The following is a 12,643-nucleotide window of genomic DNA, read 5'->3' as shown; positions in this document are numbered from 1 at the left end:
TGAATGATCCTATGTATCTTGAGTTTAGTTTACCTCGCCTTCCGAACCTTATAACTCATTTCTAAGGAGATACTTTGAGCATCACCCTGTCTCCCACTTGGAATTCTAGGGTTTTACGCCTCACATCGACGTAGCACTTTTGTCGATCACGTGCTGCCTTCATGCATTCTCTTATCAACACTATCTTCCCTGTCATCTCGTGGATGATCTATGGGTTTGTTCGTAAGGTATCCCCTGCGAACTTCTTGGCTAGTTGGGTGTCGCCAACTTGTGTCCAACACATGGGAGAATGACATTTCCAACCATAGTGCTTCGAACGGCGCTGCTTTGATGCTCGTGTTATAGTTATTGTTGTATGTAAACTCAACCAGTGATAGGTGAGTATCCCATGCATTCCCAAAATCTATTACACATGCTCTGAACATGTCTTCCAACGTTTTAATGGTCCTTTCGCTTTGACCATCAGTTTGTAGATGATAAGTTATATATATATATATATATATATATATATATATATATATATATATATATCCCGTGACCGTGTTGACCGAGAAGATGACAACCACGCCATTGAATTAGCTTAGATTGGGTTCAAAAGGGGTCGTCCTAGCCCAAGGGCGTTCTTATGCTAGCCATTGCAGTCTGGCCGAGTCGCAAAAGAGGAAGGGGGCCACAACGTTCTAGAGATACAACTGGTCGGGGGTTAGTTTCGCTTCCCTAATAAGCCCATACCTGAGCCCATAGCAGGATGAAACCAGTTGGCATGCATAACTTGGAAGGGCTTATATCGGTTATGGGGGATCTCGGTACACCGCACGGGCAAGAAGAAATGCCGACCACCATGGTCTTAACTCTTGTATATATTCTTATATTATTATTGTTGAGAGGCGTGGAAGTTGGCTTCTTTTCTAGAAACTTTTGAAGATTAAATTATGAATTACAACACAATAAGACAATTCTTAGCTCAAATGGGTTAATCTAGAAGTATTCATGGACAGAAATTGATGTTGCGAACACTCCATAGGGATTGTTAATAAGAGCTTAAGCAAATCTGGTTGAATTTTATTTTGTAGGGAAAAATTGCACGGTCACTATTATCAAAATTAGACAACCAGCTCAAATAACCATAACATAACTTAACTTTTATTTTATTTCTATTTTAGCTCAAAGATCAATCAAAAGTTGTCGTGGAAATATATATATATATATATATATATATATATATATATATATATATATATATATATATATATATATATAATGATTGTTAATAAAAAAAACTTAAATAAATTTGATTTAATCATATACCAAGCAACTCTAAAAACAACCATAAAATTTGATTCAACTTATTAACTCTTGTATACATGTCATGATCTACATATTTCTCTATATTTTTCAATAAGCTTCTATGTCTACACTCCACAAAATTCCATTCAACTTATTTAAACAATATATCTAAACAAAAATGTGGGATTAAACAAGATCAGAAAGAATGTTACTCCTTCTTTAGCCCTGATTCTTTAGGACTTTCTCCTGCTTTTTGAACAACTTCAACTGGACTAACAGGAATAGAATCCCACCATCCTTTCAACCGTTGGTTTCCCATTATATTTTTCTTATCCCTACGATCACCCGGGTTCAATTTCACTGCAAATGTCGATAGTAGGGCCGACATGATGATATATTTGAGAGGGATAACCAGTAATATGACCGCACATCCAATCATGACAACAATCATCGTGTTTGTGTGCTGCAAAGAAACCGATAGAAAATTGTTTGATTGCTATGTACTTTGTGTTTAAATTTGATTTCATATATAATTTATAATCCCCAAATAGGGAAACTATGGGTTGTTTAGTAACCTCTGAATCAGTCAATATTCAGGGTGTTTGGTAACTTTCTTTTGTCAGGTTTTGGTTGTGAATGAGAATAGTCTAAAAAAGGTTGAAACCATTTAGTTCTACATTCAGAACGAATTACCAAACAGCCTGGACTGAAGTGAAGGCTCATAGTTTCATACCTTGGGGGCATTCGCGAGCCATATTGATCTTATTTTCAGCAGTGAAACATTTACAGACTGCAAAATATTGTAAATAGTGTTAATTCCATGTTGTGCTGCTACTATGCTATCCACCGCTGTTTGGTCGTTATTATTGCAAACAACAAACTTTGTTTGCTTTCCCACTTCGTATTTTCTTGCCCAAATCATCTTTGAAACTAGCCACAATAAGAATGCTGCTATTGCCTTCCCAACCCACTCTCTGAAAATATAACCACCATTAAAGTTAAACCATAACATTTTCAATAAAATTAGAAAAATGTAAAATCGCTTACTTGTATACAACAAGTAGCGAAGTGCTCATCACCGTAGCGGTGGTTGTAGGATTTTTCCACTCGATGACTTCTTGAAACCATGGTAATGCATTTTTTAATGGCTTCATAAGCTCCTATATGACAAAATATAAACTCATAAATTAAGCCTGATAATCACTAAATATTATTCGGATTATAAGATTTTAAAATAAGTTTATAACAAATATGACCAAAAATGGGAGGGTTATATCAATAAATGACCACCTTTATTACAGTTGCCAAGAAAAAATAGAACATCAAAAATACTATTTTTTTCGCAAAATTTATTTTTTCAGTAACTTTCTTTTACAAAAAATGTTATTTTCATGGTATTGGCTAACATAACTTTTTTTTTTCAAATGTTAACAAAATTAGGTCATGCAAAATCTCATAAATTTTCTTTTATATTATTACAAAGAAATATGCAATTACCTTCAAAGAAGTAACTTTACATTTCAAAGAAATAATTATGTTACACAATTTCACATTCTAGCTATTTTAATTCAAGAAAATGGGATCATTATCACAAAAGTTCATGTCATCTCCGTGAAAAAGATTAAAATTCACAAAATACGATAAAATTTTTACCATCAATACAAGAGCACTGTCGCCAATTCCATCTTCTTTCAGCTCGTCGGCAGTAGCTTTAGCCGAATTAATCTCTTTCGCCTCTTCTCTAACTTGATCAACAGCAGTCTCCAACGACAATAAATTGTCAGGTTGATTATTTACATTTTTATCAGATTGTTCAACCGATATATCCTCTTCTGCACACGGAATACAAGCGGAGACGTTTAAATTCCGTAATATTGAACTCGCACTACACGGGTGTCCACTTTTTACAGATTTTAAGCTTTCAGCGAGCTCGTGTAGCACATTGCTTCCTGTAGGTAATTCGTCAAATAATGCAAAGATTAGGAAATTTTTGGGATTTGGGGGAGAGATTCTGAGCATTTCTCTTGCTGCGTGGAGTCGGATTATGCCTAATATTGTTCTTGCGTGCATCTCCCATGCTTCTAGGGGGGATTCCACTTTGAATTTTGATAGAAATTTGTGTAAGAGCATGATTTCATTCACCAGAGCTAGCCAATGGTCACGTCGTGTGCAACTTGTTAGTTCCGGGAACTCGATTTGAAAACCGTCTTCCCTGAATTTGAACCAAAAACATTCAAATATGTAAATTTTGGTGTAAATAAAGATTTTTCTTTTTTTATTACAATAATTATAAGTTATATTATTAGAGGATTATATATAACCAAATAAGGTATTTGTATACAATTAGTTTTGAATTAATTGTCATGTTAGTATTTTTTAACTTTTAAATTATTAAGAACTATCAAATTTTAGATAGGTTTGAAACATAAATAGTATATTTAATATATCATACAGTATTATTAGTTTAACTTATAATACAATATTACATATACCAAGGGGGTGTTTGGATAGGAAAAAAAGAGCTGCTTATTGTTTATTCCCACAATAAGCTAATTTAAGTGTTTGGATAAAATCCAGTTTATTAGGCTAAATAAGCTAATTTTAATAAGCATTAATCCCTATGCTTATTGCTTATTCCCACCACAAATAAGCTATAAGCAATAAGCTAAAAATCTAATCCAAACACCCCCAAGTATTGTATTACAATAACATTATAATCACATAAATGGCCAAAATCGGTGGAGTAGTTTCACAAAATGATCACCTTTTAGTACCTAACATAATATAACCACTAATTTCACAATAGGGCCATTGCGAATTGCGAAATAGTTTTTTACCACAAAAAACCTTCAAAAATATATTTCGAAGGACAATCATATAATTCACAATATATGAATGTATTTTGCAATATCATATTATTTTTCAATTTTTTTTTTTGTATTCTTTTTAAGTATTTTGTGGTGAGGACCATTAAAAAGCAATTTCACAATTCGCAATAGAGCGTATTGCGAAATTGGTGGTCATTTTGTTCCAGAGTCCCAAAAAGTTGGTTATTTGGTTAATTTCCTCCATCCATTTTGGTCATTTTTTTGATTATCCCTTAAACAAGCTAAATTTAGAGATATCAGTGTCAAAGAAAAATTTCAATACCAAAGATGGTGCAAATGAATTGTAAAGCACCAAACTTGGTGTTTCACTATTCAGCATCACCAAAATGGTGTTGGGTTAGAGATACTTAACACCAAATTTGGTGTAAAAATGAGTTTTCCTATAATTTTGTAGAACTTATTCAGTACATGAAATAGTAATTAATCTCACAGCTCAGCAGACTCATAAACAATGGCTTTGTCAAAAAGAGGAGCACCAAAAGGTCCCGTGGCTGCTGGTTTTATCGAGTGGTTAATGTCCTTTGACAAGTCAAGCTTGAATGCATCTTCATATGTCATTGACCCCGAGGCCTCAAAGTAGAGTGCATAATTGGTTAATGTAAGCCTACCTAAAAAATTCAGCTATATGAGAATAGCACGAAGGATGTATCAGATCACATTCTTAAAATAAATTATGTAAAATTACTAAAAAAAATAAAGAAATAGAAAATAGAAAATTAACACAAACCAGGCCAACTTTGTTTCCCGATATGGCGTATAACTCTTTGTGAAGTGGCGGTTCCTTCAACGTGTAGAATGAACTCATCATCTGCCATTTCCACGTTCCTTGGTGTTGCTTGCTTTTGTAAATGTTGTACACATCTAACATCAACAAATTAGCATTTTCATAAAGTATCATGTTAATTTTTAGCATAATTCAATATTTACTCTTCAATCACTAAGGGTTTGGTTCTTGATGGAATTGGAATTCGAGATTCCAATCCTAGCATGTTTGGTTGCCAAGTGGATGGAATTCAATTATGTCGTAATCGCTCAAATTTTGCATCTTTGACGGGTTTTTCTATTTCGCGAGGAGGGTGGGAAGGAATTCATTTCCAATCTTCCTTTTTATTAGGGAGACAGAAAGATCCTCATTATGTATATATTGAAATAAATAAAAAAAATAGTTATTCAATTATATATGTCGAAAATTGCAATATATTTTACTCTTTTTACGAATATGAGCATGCACTTTTTTATCTATAATAACAATGTACTTACATTTTTAACTAATAATAGCAACGTACATGCATTTGTTTACACATGAAAACAATGTATGTATATTTCCTTATCATTTAGCAACGTATGTGCACTTTTTTACCAGTATTTACAACTTTTAGTGAATAAAGTACATTACTATTATTATGGGCAAAAAAATTAAGTATGTTGTTATTATCGGTAAATAAATGTAAGTGCATTGCTAAAATGGATAACAAATAAAATACATCTCTCATATTGGAAGGGAGAGCAACATACAATATTATTTACTGCGGATTGCCCTCATATATACAATATATTTGATTATAAATTAGAATTTAGCAATTATTTAATGTTTACTACTAAGTTCATTCCATTTACTGCCACCCACACGTGTGACTAATTATGAGTCATTCAAATTCCAATCCCTTTGACAGGTTTCATTCCTTCCAAAAAAACATTCAACGAACCAAACACCCTCTAATGATTTTATTCGGAAATAGATTAAGTTTCATGTAGAAGGTGAAAGTCAAAAAAGTTACTTGGCAATTTCTTGAAGAAATTTGTCGTAAGCAGGATAATGAAGACGATTTTGTGTACTTGATGTTAGCGTCTCGAAAGTAAACTTCCCATTAATGAAATCAGCCACTAAAGGAACTAATGATCCCAACCACACAAACGCATCTTCTCCAACATTTGGTTTATTATTAACCTACTAACACATGATATGGGATTACAAAAGCTACCATAGAGTCTATTATAAATATTTAAACACTATATATTTACATGTTATTGGAAAAAAGATGAAAATTTAAACACTATATGAATGGTAGATGGTGGCTTACAAGGAGTGGCATGATGTCTGAATAGAAGAGAGGAATGTCATCTTGCTTGTTAGATGAATTTGCAGGTTTCTTTTTATCTTCTTTCTCTTTTGCGGGTTTCTTCACTTCTTCTTTCTCCTTTGCCATACATTCCTAATACCATCGTTAGAAGCGAACACAATATCGAAAAGCCATTTTTTAGGAACAAAGATACCAACCGATCTTGAAGGCCATAATCCATATGCAACAAAGAACTACAAAGCTAAAGGAGTCAAAGCATATTTTCCTTACCTAACTACCAAGTTCTATATGAAGTCGGGGGGTTTTTTATCGAGTTTGTAGTTCAAAAGATTGATTTAGAGTTTATTATATAGAAGCCTATACATACTAATATTGTCACTATAATCATTCAATCATCAACACAATAATGTATACACTCTCAAATTTACGCTCTTTTGCTCAAGTGTTAGATTTCTTAGGTCGAATGAATCAATAAGACATCAATGTCTAGTTGCCTACAATATTTCATCTGTGTAAATGTAGTTTGCATTATGACAAACTGTAATCAATTGTGAGTCGCTTAGAGATTCCTATTTTGTACCTCTCTATTACATATCACAGATAAAACCAATAGCTTAAAAAGAAGAAAGACACAGAGACAAATTTTGTGTACCATTTGAGCTTGTTCATCAGCGCAGGCAGGCTTCTCCCAAGCAAGCATCATATCAAAGCTCAACCGACTAAAGGTTCCTTCCCTAATCGTTTGTTCCATGTCTTTGCATATTTCATACAGCGCTTTCGAGGAGCAATATTCAACTAATTTCCTCGAGTATTGTTTCTTCTCCCCTTTCCATTTGCTATCAAAATCTTTGACCAATACGCTCACGGATGTCTTTAGTTTCCTGGGAATTCAATCAAAATCAACGATAAATTTAAAATAGTCGCCAGTTTCTGTATCGATCCAAAAATAAAAATGGAGATTAGTTACGTACAGGGAACATCGTTGAAGAACGTCGTCGGCAATTGAAGACAGATTCTTCGTCCTCTCTTTTTGCTGATTTTGAATCATTTATTCGATTTGAATATACAGATTTAAATACATACATACATATGGATCGTGTTCTGTGATGCGCAACGGATGCGTTTTGTGTTTGTAGAAGCAGGAGTTTGCTGGGGACGAAGGAGTGCTCGGTGATATCAAAATTAGTGACACGCGGTGGACATGCATGATTTCAAGGGTGCCATATATTTTTACAACAAAATTATAAAACAGAATATTTTCATAGCGGATATGTTTTATAGAAGCTATAGGTTATTGATACAATTAATCAAAATTAAGAGGGTGTGTTAGATTGAGTTTTAATTGACTTAATAATTTTTTAAAAAGCTAATAAATCTAAAAAAAAATACTTGTTAAGTTAATAGTCCTTTTTTAAAAGTGTTTTTTTATCTTTCAAATACTCATTTTGAATAAGTTAGAAATTGTGATTATTTCAAAAAAAAAAATATAACTTATTCATTAAAATACGTATAAAATAACTATAAGTAATTTAATATTTTTTTAAAAGGTTTACAAGTTATAATTAATTGATACCATAATTTAAATATTTTTAATTATTTTTATTATCATATAAACTAATAAACATTTTTATAAAATATAAAAATAAATATTTATTAAATTAAATAAATAATCCAAACGTCACCTAAGTTACATAAAAACTATAATAATTAACCGCTATAACATTATTAAGAACTTCAAAGTTACTTGAAACAAAAATTAGGACCATTTCCGGATGCTTGGTCCCCTCAAACACTTTTCTATTTGCAACAATACTATAGACAGATAAAATGAGTTTTTGATTAACAAAGTATTTTCAGCTACACTACTTCATTGACATGATTTCAATTCTCTGGTAAATTTTATTTCTTATTGCATACAGTTTTTAATGTTACTTGTAACTAATAATTTTATTATAGCATGATAGTTGGTTTATTATAATTATATGGTAAATTATAAGAAAAAAAAACACTGATTTCTTTTTCAAATAAATAGATGTTACTTGTGAATTTTTCTTTAAACACTACAAAAAAAATGTCTATTAGTAACGAAGGCAAAATGGTCACTAACAATAGAAAGAGTGGTCACTAATGAATTAGTGACCAAATATTTGGTCGTCACTTTTCGTCACTATAGGTCCGTCACTAAACTGATTTAGTGACCAAATATATAAATGGTCACTAAATAGTGACTAAAATATATTCGTCACTAAATCTGTGACGATTCATTTTGTCACTAAAAGTAGTCACTAATCAATGTAAGTTGTCATTATTTTACCTAATTAGAGACCATAAAAAGTCGTCATTGTTTTATCAAATTAGTGACCATAAAAGGTCGTCACTGATTTACCCAATTAATGACCATAAAGAGTCGTCACTGATTTATTCAGCTAGTGACCATAAATGGTAGTCACTAATCTGGTTACTGTTTTATGTATTTAAACTATTTAAGTAACTATCATGTTAATCAATGGTAAGATATACTATGATCCATTTATCAAAATAAATCTAATCAAAACATATACATAAATTGTTCATAAATTTAAAGAAACTTACAATATTCGGTATTGAAATGGCTAAAAACACCATATATTCACTTTTGGACAAAGTATGATTATACAAGTTTAATATAAAAAGAGTATCTCAAGGCCAACAAGAGAACAAATAAGAGTGATATAAGTAGATGTTAAGTTTCACTGCAATCCACAAACCTTGTTCTGCTGCTTCCAAGTAATGATATGTCCTAACCCCTGTAGCAAATAGGTAGGACATACTAGTGAGGTTTCCATGTGGGTCTCATTAGAAAACAAATTGCAAGAATTTATAAATTAATAGGAATTGGGAAAAAAATATCTACCTCCTCTGATATCGCAAAAGGCATTTTTTCTCTCTTCAAGATACACTCAGAAACTGCAATTTAATTGAATTAATATAATTTTCATTTTCATTTATAATTCAACCTTTGACTTTCAATCTTGCACATTATATCAAAAAGGTATTATCAAGACAGATTAATGTTACCTGCGGTGTTAGCAGCAACAAAAAGAATAGCCCCTAAAGAAACAAAAACAGGTTGGTGAGTCAAAGATGGTTTGTTGACTAATCCCTGTCCAAGAGATTGAATAAGAAATGGTGCTGCTTCTTGTGGTTTCAATGGCTGAAAAAACAAAATAATATTTCATTCATAAATAAAATTAATGATAGCAATTAACTTTTATACAATAAAAAAGATGATGTGTTAACCATGCAACCCTTGCTATTTTTGTATCTGTGTACTTCGAAAGCTGTTGATTCTCCTGGAGAAAAAATGAACAAAAACATACACATTATACAATTAATTTTATTTATTTATTTCATTAATAACTAAGAATAATGTTGGCATAAAAAGTAAGTTGCTATAAAAAAGAATCAAACAGAAATTGACATATATATATATATATATATATATATATATATATATATATATATATATATATATATATATAGTTTTCCCTATTATGATTTAAGCATCTACTAAAATTTTGCATGTATTATTAAGTTATATCACTTGTTTTGTTTTGGCTTAATCTCCTTAATTGTTAAGCACAAGCAGCTATACAAGACTTTCTTTTTTACCTAATCGCGAAAGAATGACTTGATGAGTTAAGTCGGAAAAAAATTGGCTTCTTGCATTAAGCCACTAACTAGTTAACTATTTTCCCTTCTTTTTTCCTCTCATGATATAATTGATTTATCGTGAAATTTGTTTTTTAATGCAAGGTAAAATGGTCATTTAGTCTCATTCAAAATGATTTATTCGGTCTAGAAAAAAGACAAACCTTATGTATAACAACACTTTATTTAGACATCATTGCCGATTCAGCCACTTTACCCATACATGATTTAATGCGAAGAATAACAAGAAATCTCACATGTTGCAGGGTATACTGAGAAAAAGGACCCAAGAAAAGTTGCTACTCCAAGGCCAAACAACTGTTAAAATAATTGAATAAGTAGAAAAGATTAATGATTTGTTCGGTTATTTAAAAATAAATTTATAAAACTACCTGTTGACTTGAATCCAAATCATATCCATTCTTTACTGCAAAGGCTTTCACCATCCCTACTTAGTCATGAATTGGTGGATGGTTAATACTTAATACCAAGGAAAACGATTTGTAGGTTTTGTGACTTTTAACGAAGCCAAAGGACAAATTGTGTAAATTATGGAAAAATAATAAAGATTGTAGTCTTGTAGCTAATCATAGAGTCATGTCCTTACCAATATAGCCACTTGACCACTTCAGTGATTAAAATGTGGTAGGGAATATGGATTAATGACAATCAGAATGCAAATCAGCATTCACTATTATACCCTCAAAAGCTTGAAATGCATGCACAATAACCCTAACTAATATGAAAACAGACCCTAAACACTCAAAAATTAAAATGATGAATTCAAAATACATGATAAACAGAGATGTAATTCACACCTAGGAAAAAGATTTAAACAAATAAGAGTATAGATTGCAATTTTTACCTTGAAGAAGTCTTGTGAAGCGACACCAAAAGGACCATTGTCTAGATTGTAAGTGGAGCTGTGAAGATGTGATCATGTGATAGTTATTACTAGAGAAAAATGATTATCGACATATCCAATAGGTTATTAAGAGAATGAACTAGGAAGCGTTTGCAGTGGATTTTCTTATCTAATTGAAGAATAAACTACAAGAGGAGCTAACACGTGACAAATAAACTCATTGTCAAAGACAAATCATATAAAATCATAGCCACTTAGAAAGAAAAAAATCGCAATTAAACCTAATAAAATCGAAATCATAGAAATACATAAAATTCGAAGAGAGAGAGAGAGAGAGAGAGAGAGAGAGATACCAGAAACGCAATGACAAGAAATGGTAGACGCGATGAACGGAGAAGGAGAGACGAATAGAGATATGACTACGATCTATGCATCGGTGTGACTTGTACATATTCGATTAGGTCCAAATGGCGATGTGATGCGATTAGGTCTAAACTCCCATGCCGACGTAAGGAGGTGCGTCGATGGAGGGGGATGGAGCGACATCAGTGAGCCGGCAAGAGGAGGTGCTAAACTGTCGGTGGGTGGAGCTATGCTGGTGCCGAAGTGTCGATGGTTGGTGTGCTGATTTAGGGCAAACTATGAGAGAAATGTGTTGATGAGAGGCCGGATACTTTGAACATTTCGATGAAACAATTGTCTCTACTTTTTCCTTTGTATAATAATAATATAAAATAGAAAAAGCAAGATTGATTTCTTATTTATGAGATACAACATATATAAAAAGACAAAAGAGTCCAAACATTTATTTTAGGCCACCCATATTTGAAAATGGCAGAACAATAAATATGTTTGATTTGAAAGTGGCACAACAGTATATATGTTTGATAGAAGGGTTTTGGTTAGTTGTGGATGAGTGCACAGAGACTCCGAAAGAAAACAAAGCTCTTGTCATTTTTAAAAATAATAATATTAATTAAAAATATTTTATTTTATACTTATTGAAAATTATACAACTATAGTTAGTGACCACTATTTTATGGTCACTAATTGTCTTTCATTTTGTAATTCAGTGACCACTATTGAGTGGTCACAGTTTATTCGTATAGCGTTTAAGTAGTTTTAAATAACAAATAGTAATCAGTGACGACTATTGAGTGGTCACTAGACCTCTAACACAGTGACCACTACTTTTAGTCACTAATAATTGTTATGATACGAAAGAAAAAGAATTTTAATTTTATTCACAGTTTAGTGACCGAATTTGTGACCACCACATAGAATTTGTCATTAAATTTGTAGGAATATCAAAATTCAGTGACGACTTAATATTTGGTGACTAAATGATGTTGTTAGTGACCAAATTTTTGGTTGTCACTAAAAAATTGGTCACTAATAAGGACTTTTCTTGTAGTGAAAGTCTTAGACTTATTACTTTATTTGGGTATAACATATATTTTAATATAGTACTAGGTGTGAGACCCGTGTATTACATGAGTTGATAAAAAAAATTAAACATTAAAGTGTAAAAAGAAAATATTTTTTAATGTACAACTTTAAAATAAGAAAATAATAAACATATTTATTGCAATTTAATATCATATATATGATATTTAATACTTTACATATATAATTATATGACTTTAATTTTAAAATTGAAATAAACCAAAAATTGACAAGTGGATAATATGTGGCAAAAAAAAAAACTTTCATTTATTAAGAAGGATTGCAATATGAGGCTTTCAGCCCCCTTTATTCTTAAATCCTGGCTCTGTCCCTAATGAGAATGAGCCTTGAAGCCTTCTGACATTTTGGTAATTTGAGCAGGATGA

The 12,643-nt window shown here is 31.7% G+C and overlaps 2 protein-coding genes across 6 annotated transcripts; both read right to left on the bottom strand.

Annotated features, from left to right (window-relative positions):
• Positions 1-1,373: 1,373 nt before the first annotated feature.
• Positions 1,374-7,304, bottom strand: LOC145059722 (uncharacterized). The gene is made up of 10 exons (XM_079007524.1): positions 7,228-7,304; positions 6,909-7,137; positions 6,257-6,370; positions 5,954-6,123; positions 4,903-5,036; positions 4,606-4,783; positions 2,941-3,499; positions 2,335-2,447; positions 2,021-2,261; positions 1,374-1,750 (listed from the first exon to the last, which is right to left on the bottom strand). The coding sequence occupies exons 1-10, from the start codon at positions 7,302-7,304 to the stop codon at positions 1,496-1,498; spliced, it is 2,070 nt and encodes a 689-aa protein (XP_078863650.1). The 3' UTR covers positions 1,374-1,495.
• A 1,520-nt stretch (positions 7,305-8,824) lies between these two features.
• Positions 8,825-11,522, bottom strand: LOC145058205 (uncharacterized). Of its 5 annotated transcripts, none has more exons than XR_013686267.1 (8): positions 11,165-11,522; positions 10,812-11,008; positions 10,339-10,394; positions 10,204-10,264; positions 9,536-9,588; positions 9,314-9,449; positions 9,150-9,202; positions 8,825-9,042 (listed from the first exon to the last, which is right to left on the bottom strand). XR_013686267.1 is itself a non-coding variant. In XM_079006118.1 (6 exons), the coding sequence occupies exons 2-6, from the start codon at positions 10,885-10,887 to the stop codon at positions 8,986-8,988; spliced, it is 375 nt and encodes a 124-aa protein (XP_078862244.1). In that variant the 5' UTR covers positions 10,888-11,008; positions 11,165-11,522; the 3' UTR covers positions 8,825-8,985. The 5 variants fall into 5 exon arrangements, 1 of the variants encoding a protein (XP_078862244.1); XR_013686265.1 differs by having other exon boundaries at positions 10,812-10,869; XR_013686266.1 differs by lacking the exon at positions 10,339-10,394 and having other exon boundaries at positions 10,812-10,869.
• Between the last annotated feature and the right edge of the window lie 1,121 nt (positions 11,523-12,643).

This window comes from Lactuca serriola, chromosome 6, assembly GCF_051521515.1.
Source record: "Lactuca serriola cultivar US96UC23 chromosome 6, Lser_US96UC23_V15, whole genome shotgun sequence".
NCBI lineage: Eukaryota > Viridiplantae > Streptophyta > Magnoliopsida > Asterales > Asteraceae > Lactuca > Lactuca serriola.
This window is presented reverse-complemented; position numbering and strand designations above follow the sequence as displayed.